At 35.1% G+C, this 17,486-nt stretch overlaps 1 protein-coding gene and 2 pseudogenes across 4 annotated transcripts in view; all 3 read right to left on the reverse strand.

Annotated features, from left to right (window-relative positions):
* Positions 1 to 435: 435 nt before the first annotated feature.
* Positions 436 to 1,176, reverse strand: LOC133092187 (N-acylneuraminate-9-phosphatase-like; annotated as a pseudogene).
* Positions 1,177 to 5,139: 3,963 nt separating this feature from the next.
* LOC133091801 (large ribosomal subunit protein uL1-like) lies at positions 5,140 to 6,435 on the reverse strand (annotated as a pseudogene).
* CENPC (centromere protein C) overlaps positions 6,335 to 17,486 on the reverse strand; it is an 88,939-nt gene continuing 77,787 nt past the window's right edge. For 3 of the 4 annotated variants that reach the window (XM_061191422.1, XM_061191421.1, XM_061191420.1), the window contains 6 exons: positions 16,565 to 16,669; positions 15,643 to 15,771; positions 14,956 to 15,051; positions 13,107 to 13,261; positions 7,691 to 7,781; positions 6,335 to 6,509 (listed from right to left, as the gene is read on the reverse strand). In XM_061191422.1, coding sequence (XP_061047405.1) covers positions 6,439 to 6,509; positions 7,691 to 7,781; positions 13,107 to 13,261; positions 14,956 to 15,051; positions 15,643 to 15,771; positions 16,565 to 16,669 — 647 coding nt within the window. In that variant the 3' untranslated portion in view covers positions 6,335 to 6,438. Of the gene's footprint in view, positions 6,510 to 7,690; positions 7,782 to 13,106; positions 13,262 to 14,955; positions 15,052 to 15,642; positions 15,772 to 16,503; positions 16,670 to 17,486 lie in introns of those variants that run through there. The other variant, XM_061191423.1, reaches the window with a different exon arrangement.

Genomic DNA, 17,486 nt, shown 5'->3' on the forward strand with positions numbered 1-17,486 from the left:
TGGTACTTATTTCATATTAACCAGGTCCAACTGCTCTAATAAATCTCTATTATACATATTTTAGAATACCTATTTTTAAAAAATATTTTTAAGCCAAAACATAAAATCTACATTTGTGCATCCATATATAAGTTATCCTCCTTAGTATCTTCATAGATCCAAGATGCTAAAAGATTAATAACAATTTTTTAAAAAACAATCTCAAGCCACAGATTAACAAATATACTTCAAGTTTTCTGGATTACACTACTAAAATCAACTTGTATTAATGTACACTGGATTTTCAGATATAAATACCAGTCAATGGTTGGTTGGCCATTACACAAGTATAATTATTCTTAGAACTGGGTTATAGTGTACAGAATTCCTTAACTTTTCTTAGTTCAATCCCTGTAATTTGACCCTAAAATTCATAAGCATAACCCTTTCTGTGCTTTAAGCTGACATACTGACTTTGTAGTCTACACTTTGTAAGAGAGCAGGCAACTCTAGCATAGAGGAAACTATATAATGTGGCATGGGGGATGACTTCAATGGCTCCATTCCATTTTTATCTTTCCAGACTGTTGCCTTCAGCCCTGCATTGAGGCCTTCTTAAATATCAGTTTCTAGTGTGTCACCAACCATCACACAGTCCCCAGGCTGTACTCCGAGGAGATCACAGGAGTAATAAAATATGGAAGGTGCTGGTTTCTCCTCTTTCTGCTCTCCATCTACAACAATAGCATCAAAATAGGACAGACAGGCACAAGCCTCGATCTCCCTCTGGGTCTGTCTTTCTCCATTTGTTAATAAAAGTAGGCAGACCTCCTTTTGAAGTTCAGTAAATATGGCTTTGACATCTGCTAGTGTCATATGCTGTAAATATGTAGATTTCCACAGAAAATAACATCCTTCAGTCAGTTTCCTATTGGCTGCACCACCTTTGGTTTCCTGGATTGCTTCTTCCCAGTGTAAAGTCCTGAGGTCAGTAATGCATGTATTAGAAGGATGAAAACATTCTTTGCTGAGTTTAATTTGAACTCTGTCACAGATGACTTCAGCCTCTTCTTTGAAATGGTATTTTGATTGTAAGAGCTTTATCACCTCCAACATGCCCTTCCAACTCACCCTGGGCATGTCGATGAGTATGTTGTCCAGGTCGAAGAAGACAGCCCACACCTGGCTCAGCCCCATGCCACTGTTGCCTGCATGGCACACCAACTCCTGAATTTGTATCTTTTGAGTTATTACTTTAATGGCTGCTGTAGGTATTTCTATATTCATGTTAAATTTATCCTAGTCTCTGTCAGGTCACCGCCAACTTCATTTTGGTAAAAATATAGCAACTTTGCATCTATGTAGCTTCATTTCTTTTCCCCTTTTAATCTGTGCTATCATTGCTGTGTAGATTATAATATGCATATATTTGTGTATTTATATATCCCAACAAGTTGGTGTTACAATTATTGCTTTGAATTATCTTTTCAATTAAGAGAAAACATATAACCAATCTTTTATATTTAATACCTTTGATACTCTTCATTCCACCCTGTGTATCTAACTTATCACCAGGTGTGTTTCTTTTCAGCCTTAAGAACTTCAGTATTTCTTACAGGTTAGGTCTATTAGCAACAAATTCTCTCAATTTTTTTTATACCTATTTTCATTTTGACTTCATTTCTGAATGAATGTTCCACTTGATATACAATTCTGGGTTTAGTTTCTTTTGTTCCAGCACTTTGACTGTGTCATTCCGTTATCTTCTGTCCTCCATCATTTCTGATAAGAAGTCCATTGTTAAACATATTATTGTTCCCTTCTATGTGATGAGTCATTTTCTCTGGCTCCTTTGAGGAGTTGTCTTTTATCATTTTGACTATGTTGTTTCTAGTTATGGTGCTCTTTTTACTTACCCTACTAGTGATTGGGTGAGCTATTTGCATCTAAATGTTAATGTTTTTAATCAACTTTGGGAAGTTTGGAGCTATTGTTCAAAAATTTTGTCTCCTCTTCTCTTTCTCTCCTTTCCTTCGCCAACTCCCTTTATACACGGTGGAATGCTTGTCATTGTATCACAGGTCTTTAGGGTTCTGTTCATTTTTTCAATCTTTCAAAATTCTTTGTATACTTTCTATTGATTTATCTTCAAATAAATGATATCTGCTACCTCATATTTGCTGCTGAGTCCATCTAATAATTTTTATTTTTAATTCAGTCATGCTTTTTAACTCTAGAACTCAAATTTGGTTATTTTTTATAGTCTGTATTTCTCTGTAGATTATATATATAATTTACACATTTTTTTCTGTTGACTCATTTTTAACATTTTTACCTTTAATTCTTTGAGCTTGTCTATTAATTCCTGATTGAAGTATTTGCTAATCTAACATCTAGGCCCATACAGACTCAGTTTCCATTAGCTGCTGATTTTTTCCCTTAGTACGTTTCACACTTTTCTATTTCTTTGCATGTCTAATAATTTTTGGCTGAAAACTGGACATTTTAGGTAATTTACTATAGCAACTCTAGACTGTGTTTTACATCTAAGGAGTGTTTTTTATTTCATCATCTTGCCCGTACTCAAACTGTGGAATCTATTGGCCTGTGATGTGGAGCTACTGGCTGTCTCTGCTCATTTTTTCAAATTCTTTATTTCAATTTTTATCCTGGCTCCCCAGGGGTAGCCTCTGTCTCTGAATAGCTTAATAGTCAGCTAATGATTTGGACAGAAGTTAACATCACACACTTTGCGTCTATAAGCCTTCTACCCTCTGCTAACTGTTCTCTGTGTGAGATGGGGGATATATTCAACATTGCAGCCAGTTCTCAAGTCCCCCTTGGCTTTCACTTTTTGCCATGCTCTCTCAAGTCCACCCTGTGCATGCATCATTTCTGAGTTAGACTGGGATGCTTGGTGTACAGCATGTTTTGATATACTTGTGAAATGATTACTATAGTCAAGCTAATTAGCATACCCATCTCCTCACACAGTTTTCCGTGTGTGTGTATGTGGTGTGAGCACTTGAAATCTACTCTTAGCAAATTTCCAGTATACAAGAGTATTAATTATAGTCATCATGTTGTACATTAGGACTCTAGAACTTATTCATCCTACATAACTACAACTTTCTACCCTCTGAGCAACCATCTCCCCATTTCCTCCACCTCCCCTCCCCTGGTAACCACTGCTCTATTCTCTGCTTCTATGAATGTGATTATTTTAGACTTCATATATAACTGAGATCATTTTCCAAAAAAGACATACAAAGGGCCAGCAGGTAAATGAAAAGATGCTCATCATCACTGATCATCAGGGAAATGCAAATCAAAACCACAATGGCTTATCACCTCAAATCTGTTAGAAAGGCTAGTATCAAAAGGGTAAAAGATAACAAGTGCTAGTGAAGATGTGAAGAAATGGAAACTCTTTTACACTGTTGGTGGAAATATAAAGTGGTACAGCCTTTATGGAAAACAGTATGGAAGTTCCTCAAAAAATTAAAAATAGAACTACCATACAACTCAGTAATCCCTCTTTTGCATACATATCCAAAGGAAATGAAATCAGTACCTAGATGAGACATCTGCACTCCTGTGTTCATTACAGCATAACTCACAATAGCCAAGATAAGGAAAAATTCTTGAAGGAAATTAAAAGTGCTACTCTAGTGAACATATGAATGATAAGAAAGTGAAAGAGCCTTATTGACATGGAAAAAGTTTTAGTGTTCTGGATGGAAGATCAAACCAGCCACAGCATCCTCTTAAGACAAAGCCTAGACCAGAGCAAGGCTCTAACACTCTTCAATTCTATGAAGGCTGAGAGAGGTAAGGAAGCTGCAGAAGTCTGAAGCCAGCAGAGGTTGATTCATGAAGTTTAAGGAAAGAAACTGCCTCCATAACACAAAAGTGCAAGGTGAAGCAAGTACTGATGTAGAAGCTGCAGCAAGTTATCCAGAAGATCTAGCTAAGATAATTCATGAAGGTGGCTACACTAAGCCAACAGATTTTCAGTGTAGACAAAAGAGGCTTATATTGGGAAAAATGCCATCTAAGACTCATAGCTAGAGAGGAGAAGTCAATGTCTAGCTTTAGTTTCAGAGGACAGGCTGACTCTCTTTAGGGGGAAAGACAGCTGGTGACTTTAAGTTGAAGCCAATGCTCATTTACCATTCCAAAAATCCTAGGGCCCTTAAGAATTATGCTAAATTTACTCTGCTTGTACTCTATATATAAATGGAACAACAAAGCCCGGATGACAGCACATCTGTTTATAACATGGTTTTCTGAGTATTTTAAGCCCACTGTTGAGAACTACTGCTCAGAAAAAAAATGATTCCTTTCAAAATATCACAGCTCACTGACAACACACCTGGTCACCCAAGAGCTCTACTGGACATGCACAATGAGATTAATGTTATTTTCATGCCTCTTAACACAACATCCATTCTGAAGCCCATGGATCAAGGAGTTATTTTGACTTTCAAGTCCATTAGTTAAGAAATATAGTTCAGGAGGCTATAGCTGCCATAGACAGTGATTCCTCTGATGGATCTGAGGAAAGTAATTCAAAAACCTTCTGGAAAGGATTCAACATTCTAGATGCCATTAAGAACATTCATGATTTGTGGGAAGCAGTCAAAATATTGACATGAACACAGGAGTCTGGAAGAAGTTGATTACAACCCTAATGGATGACTTTGAGTGGTTCAAGACTACAGTGGAGGAAGGAACTTAAGATGTGGTGGAAATAATAAGAGAACTAGAATCAGAAGTGGAGTCTGAAGATGTGACAATTGCTACAATACCCTAATAAAACTTTAACAGATCAGGAGTTGCTTCTTAAGGATGAACAAAGAAAGCTGTTTCTTGAAATGGAATTTATACCTGGTGAAGATGTTGGAAAGACTGTAGAAATGACAAGACTGTTGAAACGATGACAAAGGATTTAGAATTTTATAGTTGATAAAGCAGCAGCAGGGTTTGAGAGGGCTGACTCCAATTTTGAAAGAAGTTCTACTGTACTTAAAATGCTATCAAACAGCATTGCATGCTACAGAGAAATCATTTGTGAAAGGAAGTCAATAGATGCAGCAATTGATCATTGTTGTCTTTTTTTTTTTTTAACGGTGGCAGTATGGTTTATTAAGCTGTGCCTCAGTATAGGTGCTGGGGCTTGCCCATGGTGCTCTTAATGTACAAAGCCTGTACATTCTGCCAATTTTTCTTGAGCAATGACACCAGGAAGTTAACAGCTAAGTGGATGTTGTACACCAGCTCATCATCTGTCATCTTCACGTGGGCAACAGCCTCTGTCAGATACAGCACCTCCTTCATCTGGAACTTGATCATGGACTTCACCTCATCAACTTTGGTCACCATGTTCTCATTGTGGGTCAGCAAGGAAGAGAACTTGCCCAGCATTATTCAGGCCTGGGCCCAGGATTCATGGGATCTGCTTGATCACAGACTCTGGAGCCAAAAAGGCATCATACTTCTTGGCCATCTTCTTGACAAGTTTCTTATTCTTGTTGAGTTTCTTCAACACCTCAATGCCCATGTGGGAGATTATCCACAGCCTTGGCCTCATCACAATGCTGCTGGTCCCCCAAAACACATATGGAAAACTTGGGACAGAGAGTGGACTTAAGCCTGACGGTGCTGAGAAGGGTTTGTCCTTCTGAGGTCATAGTTCTTCCGGCTGATCTTTAGCTCCACCATCTCCAAAACCTTCCGGCGCTTGCACTGGTTCCCGTGCAGGACTTTCCGCACTGCCTTGTACAGGGTGTCGCGGGAGACTTTGCTGCTCACGGTGCCTCATACCGCAATAACCAGAAAAAAGCTACTGTCTTATTTTTTTAAATTGTCATAGCCACCCCAACCTTCAGCAACCTCCACCCTGATGAGTCAGCAGCCATCAACCTCAAGGCAAGACCCTCCACCAGCAAAAAGATTATGACTCACTGAAGGTATCAATGATGGTTAGCATTTTTTAGCAATAAAGTATTTCTTAAATGAAGCTATATGCATTAATTTTTAGACATAAAGCTACTGCACACCTAACAGATGACAGTACAGTGTAAACGTAACTTTTATACGCACTGGGAAATCAAAAAATTCTTGACTCACTTTACTGTAATATTCACTTTATTGTGGTGGTCTGGAATCAAACCCACAACCTCTCCAAGGTATGCCTGTATATCACTGGGAGCAGTGATTTTGGTATTCCTTTCATGTTATTAAAATACTATGAATATCGGTATCACTACAGGCTACGTGTATATTCGTGGAAAAATTAGAAGACACATATGGAAGTTTGAAATGTTTATTGAAACAAGTACACAACCCTGAATATTTTAAAACATTACAAATAATTACATCTCAACTACACAATGTGTTTTATATGTATGTATGTAAATATATATATACACACATATTTAAACTTTGCTTCATCTTTCAACTTTTTATCTGTGTAAAAAGAAGAACACTTTCCTCATTCAGGAGATTTTTGATGTTGTAATAATTACCTAGAAATAAAGTGATAAGAAAATTAAAAATTATTTCCATAGGAATCATTTCCTTTTGATTAAATGTTTAGTCATCACTAAGACCTATTATAATATATAGTATCAAATTTTTAAAAAAATCATCTAATGTCAAATAACTCTTATTTAATTCCATGAACTGAAAAATCCAAGGACCACCTGTGATCCAGATAAAGCTTAAAACAATGTAAATTTCACATCATTTTGATAATGAATGCAAAAACAAATTAGACAAGGGTGCAGATAGGAAAAAAAATCTGCCTCTGAACCCAATCATGTTTTGGGGTGTTTTTTTGTTTGTTTTTTTAATTGAAGTATAGGTGATTTACAATGTTATATTAGTTTCAGGTATACAACAGTGATTCAATTATTTTTATAGATTATACTCCATTTAAAGTTATTATAAAATATTTTCTGTATTCCCTGTGCTATACATTACATCCTTGTATCTTATTTATTTTATACCTTGTAGTTTGTACCTCTATTCCTCTTCCCCTATCTTGCCCCTTCCCTCTACCCCTCTCCCCACTGGTAACCACTAGTTTGCTCTCTGTATCTATGAGTCTGATTCTGTTTTGTTATATTCATTTGTTTGTGTTCACAACAGTGTTGGCACATACAAAGGACTATATAAATATAGCTATTATTATTGTCTCCTTCCATTAGAATGTAAGCTCCATGAGGGCAGGGATTTTTTTATGTATCCCACACTCTTAGAGCAATGCTGGGTAGACTCTCAATCACATTTGTTGAATGAATAAATGAATGAACAAATGAACAAATTAAAATTCCTATCTCCAAAGACTTGTGCTCTAATAGCTGATGAAGCACACTATTCTGTATGTTTAAAATAACCAACTAAAAATTGTTTGACTACATAATGTCTTTGAGATAACATAGGGGAATAATTTTCTTTCTACTCTGGATACAACGTATCTTCTATTTTTATATTCAGCAATTAGCAACTCATTCAATTTTCATGTACCAAAACACTGATATACTTATCTAATAAAAAAAATTCAAAGAAAATATGCACCTAACTTCTTTGGCATCAGTCACATCATGCTTCATTTTGACCACTGTGGCTTCCATTTTCATGGTGCTCATGAGCAACTATATAAGTATTCAACTATGCGAAAGAAAAGGTTTTTAATTACTCTTACCTGAAGGAACATAGAATGAATCCCCAGTTGTTATTACATAAGGTGTTTCGTGTAAGGTACATAAAAGGTCACCAAAGTCAACATAAAAAATCTGTAAAATTAAAAATTAAAATCTCATTTCAAATTGTAACACCACAACAACTACACTCCAAAGAAACTTAAAGTAAATGTGGTAGGCAGAATAACGGCCCTCCAAAGATATCCATGCTCTGATCTCCAGAATTTGTTACATCACATGGCAAAGGAGACCTCGAGATGGTGAGATTATCCTGGATTACCTAAATGGGCCCAATCTAATTACATAAACCTTACTTGAAAGTGGACAATTTTCCTACTGGAAGCAGACAAGAGATGAAGCAGAGGAGAAGTCAGAGAAATTTGAAGCATGAAAAGGGCTTTCACTGTTGCTGGCACTGAAGATAAGAGAGCCATAAGTCAAGGAGTGTAGACTATTTCTAGACACCCCAGCCAACAGCCAGTGAGGAAACAGGAACCTCAGCCCTACAACCACGTGAAACTGAATTCTGCCAACAACCTGAATGAATTTGAAACAGATTCATTCTAAAAGCCTTCAGAGAGGAATACAGATCTCACACCTAGATTCCAGCCTAGTGATACTCTAAACAGAGTACTCAGCCAAGCCCACCTGATTTCTAACCTACGTAACTGTGAGATAATAAATGAGAGTTGTTTAAATTTGTGGTAATTTGTTAAAGCAGTAATAGAAAACTAGTACAGGAAAAAATTTCTTTTGTTCTTCCTTATTATTTACCAGTTTATGAAAATTCAGAATCATTGTAAAGAATATCACTTAGCTATACTAGAAAAATAGCTAGGTTTTATGTACACCTCTTTAAAGGTTACATGCTTGGTATATGTAACTTAATCTGACTGATGAATCAAAGAGAGAACAAAAAGCAAAAAAAAGAAGGACATTTAAACAAGCATCAACATTAAGAAAGTAAAAGAGGATAAATATAGTGCTCAGTCATAGAGGCTTCCATATTCAAACACAGCAAATTTTACATTTTATATATAGATAGCACCTGGCAATGACCTGTTTTTTTGACAACTAGATACAAAATGTAGGGCCTTCAAACTTTGAGATTCACATTCTGAGATTCAGCCATCAAGAATATTTTGCCTCAGAGAATTATGTCTCCTCCTCCTTTTTCTCTTACCACTTTTGTAAAATGAGCCTAAAATACCAGAAAAACGAGAGCAGCTAGCACTTATCCAGCACTTACCCCATGCCAGCCACTGTTCTAAGCACTTAATTTTTACTCATTTAATGTATGCATCTACCAATGAGACAGTACTATTTTAATAGGTTTTCACAGATGAAGAAAATGAGGCACAGAGAAGTGTAACTTTCCAAGGTCACAATGTAAATGGAAGAGCTGGAATTTGACCTCAGGTACTTTGATTCCAGAATCCATGTTCTTAGCCACTACAATATACTCTCTCAATGGAAAAAAGTGGTTCTAAAGGTATTTTTATAATTTAATAAAAGAAATATATTTATTACATCCAAAAAAATTTGCCTAAAAAAAGGAACACACACACTACCCAGAAAGTCAAGCATGTATTTCTAGATGTTTTTTCCTTATCTATTCAGTTTGGCTCTCTACGCACACCTCTCCCCATTTCTGCAAACATTTTACTAAGAATGCTTTTAAAATACACAAAAATAGAATGATGAACTCCCACAAACAAATATTGAACCCTGATACCCTGCTCTTTTCAAAGTCTGATTCCCCCATTCCATATTATTTTGAAATAAATGCCCAGCATCATAAACCATCTGTAAATATTTCAATGTGTACTGAAAGACCAAAGTCCTTTTTTAAAACATGACAACACTGTTGTCACACATAAAAATAAATGAATATTTAGTGTTAAAACACCCAGTCAATATTCAAATTTCCAGTTGTCTCTTCAATGTCTTATTTTTAAGGGTTTGTTTGAATTGGGATCCAAATAAGAGTCACATATGGTCAGTGCTTGATCTATCTTTTAAAGCACTCAATCTATTGAGTGGTTATCAATTTGGGGGTGATTTTGTCCCTCAGGGGACAACTGGCAATGTCTGGGAACATTTTTAATTCTCACAACTAGAGGGGTACTACTGGAATCTAGTGCGTAGAGGCCGGGGTTGCTTCTAAACCTCTTACAATGCACAGGATAGCCTCCCTACAACAAAGAATTATTGAGTCCAAAATGTCAATAGTGCCATGGTTGAGGACCCTGATCTCTATACATTCCACGTGGTTGTCTTTTTTATTCCTTGCACCTTATTTATTAAAGAAATCAAGCAGCAAAATTTGTTTTAAAAATCTTTACACAGCTGGATTTTGCTTATTACAACACCAGGTTGTCATCTGAAAAGTCTGCTATTCTTTATTTCCTGTAAATTGGTGGTTAGATCTAAGGACTTAACTTCCGGTGGTGTTGTGTGTGGGTTTTACTTTGTTTTTTTTTTAAAGAAGGTGGGGAAGGCAAGACTACTTCATAGACAGTGTTGTATTCTTCCATCAGGAGGCACATAATGTCTGGTTGTGTTCTTTTTAGATGTTAGTAGACAGTGATGCTAGAACCAATAGTTTATTGGGTGTTGTAAAATGGTAATAGTCCATTCTAACATTCATTCTTCATTTATTAATTGGACTATTTCTAAAAAGGATAAACTTCCCCTCATCTATTATTTGATTACCTAGTAGTACAGTTTATATGAGAACAGCAGAATAAATATTTAATTATTTTCCTTTACTTACCATATTTGTCAAAGTGAGTTGGCTTCCTAGAATTCTCCGACAGTGATGAATTAAGTTTTTCTTTTTGTAGTAGCCTTACAAATTCATGGATTTAGGTATAATTGATGTGTATCAATCCAATGAAGTTATTCTTACTGATACTCAAGTTTTCACATCTTTGTGCAGAGAGAGCATCTTCAAGTTGGATCCTGAGACCTTATGACCCAATCCTAATGGTCTTTGATAGTCTGCTATCAGGTATGATAAATATTCCAAGCTCAGTCCCAGGCCTGGAATCAGACATTTCTCTAAGGAACTCTGGTTCCTTTAAGTGTGTTGCTATTACTTTTTTGATTTTTTACCTCTGGAACAATTATTGTCTAGTTTTTCATATATTTCTACCTTGTGATCTATTTGGGTTTTTTCTCTCTTCGGGTTTTTGACTGGTCTTCCACATCACTTAACTTTAATATTTTCCATTTCTTTTTTTTAAAAAAACATTTATTTATTTATTTATTTGGCTGCATCGGATCTTAGTTGCAGCATGTGGGATCCTTCACTGCAGTGCGCAGGCTCTTCGGTGCAATGCACAGGCTTCTCTCTAGCTGTGGCGCACGGGCTTAGTTGCCCCGCGGCATGTGGGATCTTAGTTCCCCAACCAGGGATTGAACCTGCATTTGCTGCATTGGAATGCAGATTCTTAACCAATGGATAACCTGGGAAGTCCCAATATTTCCCATTTCTTAATACCCTTTTGTTTTCTAGGAGAGCTCCACAACAAACTCCCATAGTTAATTTGTTCATTCTTCTGTGGTTTGAATTTAACAAATCTACCACTGCTACTTTCTCTCTTACTCATTATCTAGACCTGAGTTTGAAAGAAAGAGTTAATGGCTTATGCTGGTTCTCCATCTTGCCCTTTTGTTTCTCAAAAGCATATATTTAAAAGTGTGCTTCATTTTTTAAAAATGTAAAAATACTCCCCTTGTTATTAAAAAGCCCTTTAAGTCTAGTTTTCATTGTAAAAAGTTAAAGGCAATACTTAGAAGAAACAAAAATAAACTATAATCACCTACTGACATGTTATTTTCTATAGTTCCTTCAAGGTTCTGTCATTTTCATTTTTAATTTCTACTCAGAAAAAAATAAAAAGAATTTTCTACCTTGCAGTTTCCTTAAATGTTTATCCTAAAGGTGTTCCTATATGGCTCTTCTGCAAAATAATATACTTAAATTAATATAAAAATGTTTAGTATAGCACCTGGAACATGTAAGTGCTATATAACTGATTATCATATATAATGGTTTATCTCATTACTAAGTCAAAATATAAATATAACCATTTTTTCCTGCAGCACACATTTCAGTGGTTTCCAATTTTTGCAATTACTGTCTATGTTAAAATAAAGAGCTACATATGTTCAGCTTCCCTAGCTTTTATTTTCCTAGGAAAAAATTCTGAAATGACATTCATAGGTGAAAGTCTACAAACAGTTTTCCAATAATTTCTACTAACTCAGTAATTATAAAGTATCCTTTATTTTTAGTATGGATTCCTTTGAATGTTAAGACAGGTTAAACACTTCCAAACATTTACTATTCAATATTCCTTTTTTAAAGGAATAAAGGCATTATAGCTTAATGGGTAACTACAGTTAGTTCAATGATATTTCATAATGCTTATTTTCATTATTAATTGTTCCTTAATGATTACACAGGGATTATCTATTACTTTAGTTAGTTTAATATGTTATATTTACTCTTTTAATACCACCTGGAGATCTATGACATTTTAAGATAGGATTAAAGAATATTTTTAAATACTTTAGATCTGGATTCTACATACTATACTGATGTAGCAATAAATTATTCTTTTACTCTTATGTGTATCTTTTCCTTTCCCTGCCTTGATTTGCCCTTCTTAGTTAATATAAACTGAAGGGTCCTGATGCTCTTTCTGTTTCTCCTTTTTGGGCTTACTTTCATTTTATCAGTAAAAAGAACTGTTTTGAACCATGATTTCATAGGTTCCTGAAATGTTACTTACTGAAAGATGTACCTCAGATGTAACATTTTTTAAATGCTGGTAAAATATTAAATATTCTTAAAATCTGGTGATTTTCAAAATCCTTCATTTTCAAATTCAAAATGCAAAAATTATCTGATATAAATACAATGTTATAGGGGTGTGTGTCTCCAATGAGAAAGAGACAGAGAGACAGACTCAGAGAAGAGAGACTCACCTTGAGTCTCATTATAACTTCAGCCAATACTACTGCTATATACAGTAATATATTCTTTAATACTTACTGAAGCAACTAGCTCCCAGTCCTCAATCTGCTGTTACACTTAATCTCAATAATCCCCTCCAGCTCTAAAATTCTAATGATTTGTTTGCAAACCTAATTTCAAGGATTCTTTTAAGTAAAGACCATTCCCTAAACTTCTGAATCTCAAGGCTACACTGCTATGCACAGAACAAGTACTTTTAAACAGCCATTGGTTGACTGACTTTAAACAGATGAAAACAACTAAAAAATTATCTGTGCACTATAGTAATCATATCTCATTTCTGAGGAAATAGCATTTTTAACGCTCATCAAGACCAACAAATCAGAGTTGTGCCAAGAGCAAAACATAAATATATGGAAAAATACACTCACCAATGTGTCTAGGCCTACATGCTGCTTTCCCTTTTCTTGATGTGGTCCTAATATCAATTTTCCAGTAGAAAAAAATGGTGTATCCAATGTTTTATATACTTTCAACTCACCATGTTCAACACAAAATTGGTATGTATCTCGTGGCCTTACAAGATCTAAGGGAAAAAAATTAATATAAGTACAAAGTAACAGCAATGACATTTCTCTGATATAGCATATACACACATATATAGACATAAACCTGCCTCAGAAAGATAGATGTGATTAATATCACTGACTCTGGAGCTAGAATGCCACAGGTCAGATCCTATCTCTGTCTTACAAGCTGTGTGACCTTAGCCAAGTTGCTTATCCTCTCTATTTGTGCCTACATTTTCTTTTCCATAAAATGGGAAAATAATACTTCAACTATGTTAAGAGTTGTGAATATCAAATGACTTAAAGTGTGTAAAGTATTTAAAACACTGGCACAAAGTAAGCATTAGGTAAGTCTTGGCTATTAACAATGGTAGTATTACTATTTTTCCCATAATAGCTCAGAGAGAAAACAAAATCAGCTAAGAGACAAGAAAGGATTCCTATCTTTAAAAAGTTTAACATAGCCACAATACAAATGTATCATCATCATGTCAATAAATTCCTTTGTGCTTGCTTGACTGATTATTAAATAATAAGATTTTTATTTATTTATCAGGTAAAGCCTCTAAGTAACCGGAGTTCTAACTGTAGCTCACAAATTACTATATCACTTTTTAATTTCCCTTTTACTTACAACCTTTTCCAGACCTATAATTAATACATTTTTCTATCATCAGCTTCTGACTGTACTCCCACAGACTACAGGATATAGAAAATACATAGGCTCAAGAAACAAAAAGTGATGAATTCTTGACAACACTCACAACTTTTTTAACCTGATACAGTATAGCAATGTTTTTAGTTAAGACACTTCACTAAACAAAATTCTCTGTGCTTCTACCTCTGTTGCCAAATAAACAATCTGGAATATAGAAATAACTCTGCTACTTAAGATATCAAATGGAACCTATGCCACAGTCAAAATTTTAAGTGTAAATACTGCCTCTCTGGTTTGAGATATCTGTCCTCTGACTTGGGATAAATAGTCCCAAGTACTCACTGCTACAGTCATAACAGCTGTTAAAACATTTAAATATTTCCTGTATGTATATACTCCCTGGTTGGTAAATAGCTGAGTGTCCCCTACTTTAACCCCACCACTCTATAGCCCATCCCTTGGGACCTCCCATGTTGTCCTAGACACTAAATGTTTAATGCCTATTAAGTACAGGAGGAGGCTTCTAGGACCCTGTACCAGCCTTAAGGTTCAGCGTGGCATTTGTTTGGCTGACTGATGCCCTTGCTAGTCATCTCCAGAAAGGTTTTATGCCCCAGATACCAATACTGGCATCTCACAGCACCAAAGGCTGTCTAAATCCTGCCACAATCCCCATCTGGTCTCACAGTAAGAGTGTATCCGGGAGTCTGCCAGTTAACTTGCTACAGTTCCCCATGAACAGCCCCTGTCTGCTTGTGTCCTCCTGGTCAAAGAAGGCCTGGACCCTACTGGCGGAGGCAACACTCCTGATGGTAGCACTTGTATCACAGAGGACAAATGCATGGTACTGTATGTACCCTGGAGGTTGTCTGCCATCAATTCCCCTAGTGTTGTCCTCATACAGGCTGCTTATTTGAATTAGACTCTCTACTAGACTTTGGCTCTGAAAGATCTGGGGAGAGAAAGGGAAAGCAGACAAGCCAGACTTCAAACAAACAGTTTGTCCTTACTAGTTGTTAAATTAAGTATTCTCAATATCAACCCTGATCTTACCCATAAGAATAATCTCTCGTGTTTCTGGGTCCTTTACCCTCGTTGGCTGCAAAGGATCTCCCAGAGGTGTATTCAGATTTACCATGAATTTATTCTCTGCAAAAGAAATACCACTGAAATACGAACTACTTACTTAAAATTCTTTTCCATTAAAAAAAATCTAGTATGAAATAGAGCTATGGACAAGTTGTAAAGGAAAACTGCCAGAGGCCTATCTTTTTTCCTGTTTATCAATGACCACTTTGATAAACAAAAATTCAAAAATCACAATGATTTACCACAGAGGCAAACATCCTAAACTTCTTATTTTCTGACAACTTTCGAACTCTTGCATCATCAAGAAGTTAAATGGTGTTTTGCATATTCTCTAAGAGAGCTGAAGTATACAATACCCTTTAAAAAGAATTCTTTAAAATGTTTATTTTAACCATAATTCGAGCATGGAAAAAATAAGCTTCACTTGACAGGGCAATTTACTCAGGTGGAAATGTTTTACACTCTGTTATTAATGATTTTTTTAAAAGAATAAAATTAGTTTACTTTCAAAATCTGAAAAAAAAGGGGACATTAAAAAGATAATTCACCCTGAAGTAGTAGTATATCTGAAGCTTTTAGAGATATATTTCAAAATTTGCAAAGAGCTACTTCTCAAAGCACTGTTATTTAAAATAAGGAATAAGTTCATACTTCTTTCATCATTATCAAGACAGATCCTTTTCCTATTAACTATTGTATTGACTCTTCCCAAGTTTCCTTTTGCTTTCCTTTTAGATGATACTTTGTCTGGGGACAGTATTCCACCAATCACAAATCCTCCTGAAATTTAACCGAAAAAAAAAAAGGTAAATTATCATACCTGGCAAAGTGAAAATCTTGAAACAAAACTCATTAAATTAATACAGCACATTTCCTTTCAAAGTACCAAAGAATACATTAGTTTTACCACACTCTACAGTTAAAAATTCAAACAACACAAATAGCAACCAATTTCACTTATGTCTCTAATTGTCCTAAATCTAGAAGCACTGATGAAACATGACTGAATGATCTCTGTTGCTTGAAATCAAGTCATCAGTGGAAGTGTAAAAAACAAAGAACACAAAGATCAGCAATGAACTATTTATAGTAATCCACATCAGTTTAGTCCTTTGACTCAGAAATATACATCAAAAGAAAGGAAATAACTTTAAGATAACACTCACTATACTTTCTTTCCCACCCTCTACAATTTTTGTAGAAAAATATAAGAAAACGGAATGAGAATAATAATGCGGAATACTTAATCTTTGACAGTTATAATTTTCTCATGTTCTGATCTAATGCTTCATTTTATGCAATTAAAAACCTTGCTAGGTAGTATAAAAATAATAACACTCTATCAAGCCACATGCTCCCCTCAAATTGCTACCAAAAAGAAAACAAATCAGCATCTCTATAGTAATCAGAGAAATCTGGACTTGAATCTATTCTTGTCACATTTTTGGAGGATGATGATTAAATAAGGTAATGTATGTAAATACATAAGACAGTACTTGGCACGTAATGTACCTAAATAAATTGTAGCAATTATCATTATTATTATTTTGAGACACTAAAGCATAAATTCTACCAGATGGCCTTCCTTGATAATCTATTCGCTCCCCTCGCCAGTACTCCAAAGGTTTTGATCGTGTTCTCACGGTCCTGCGAACATTTGGTGTGTTGGAGGGCAATACTGTAAAAAGACATCAGACAAAAAATGCACATATATGTTTAGTTGGATGATACTCTGCAGTGAAAAGATTGATATTACTTTCTAGAGCACAAATGCTTCTAGACAAAACACTAGAAAAACAAATTTTAAGACATATTTGTGCTATTAAAGAAATGCCAAGCTACTAGATTGGAAAAGATTTAAAAACATGGTAACATTCATGGTTAATGATGTTAAAGGTACACTGGAATTCTCATATATTGTAGGTGGAAATGTAAACTGATTGATGACAATTTGACAATACCTATAATTGTAATACTCTTTGACGTAGAAATTTCATTTTTAGAAAATGAGTTTGCAAAATATTCACAAAAATGGGCAAAGATATAGGTGTTAAGAATATTCATGGTAGTACTATTCATAATAGAAACAGAAAAGAAAAAGCAAAAAGCAAATTGAAAACCACCTAAATGCTCCACAATAGGAAATTTATGAATCAGGGGTGGTTATGTATACATGTGTTTGTGTGTATACACACATATCTACTCATTTTATCTGAACAATGCAAAGTTCTATATACTAAGTTTGTTGGCTACATAATCAACTTCCTATGTTCTTACTTACTTCTGGTTTGCTGGAGTTGTCCAATTCTGAAAGTGGTTTAACAAAATCTACCAGTCTAACTCTATTGTTTAAATTAAAATCTCCTTGCTTTTTCTTAGTTTTTTTCCTTTATACATTTTAGTTGCTAGGTTGTTTGGTACATAATAGTTTATAATTTTTCTATCTTCTTCATAAAGTGCTAATTTTATTATTACAAGTCCTTCATCCTGTTCAG

This window comes from Eubalaena glacialis, chromosome 5 (assembly GCF_028564815.1).
Source record: "Eubalaena glacialis isolate mEubGla1 chromosome 5, mEubGla1.1.hap2.+ XY, whole genome shotgun sequence".
Taxonomy (NCBI): Eukaryota; Metazoa; Chordata; class Mammalia; order Artiodactyla; family Balaenidae; genus Eubalaena; species Eubalaena glacialis.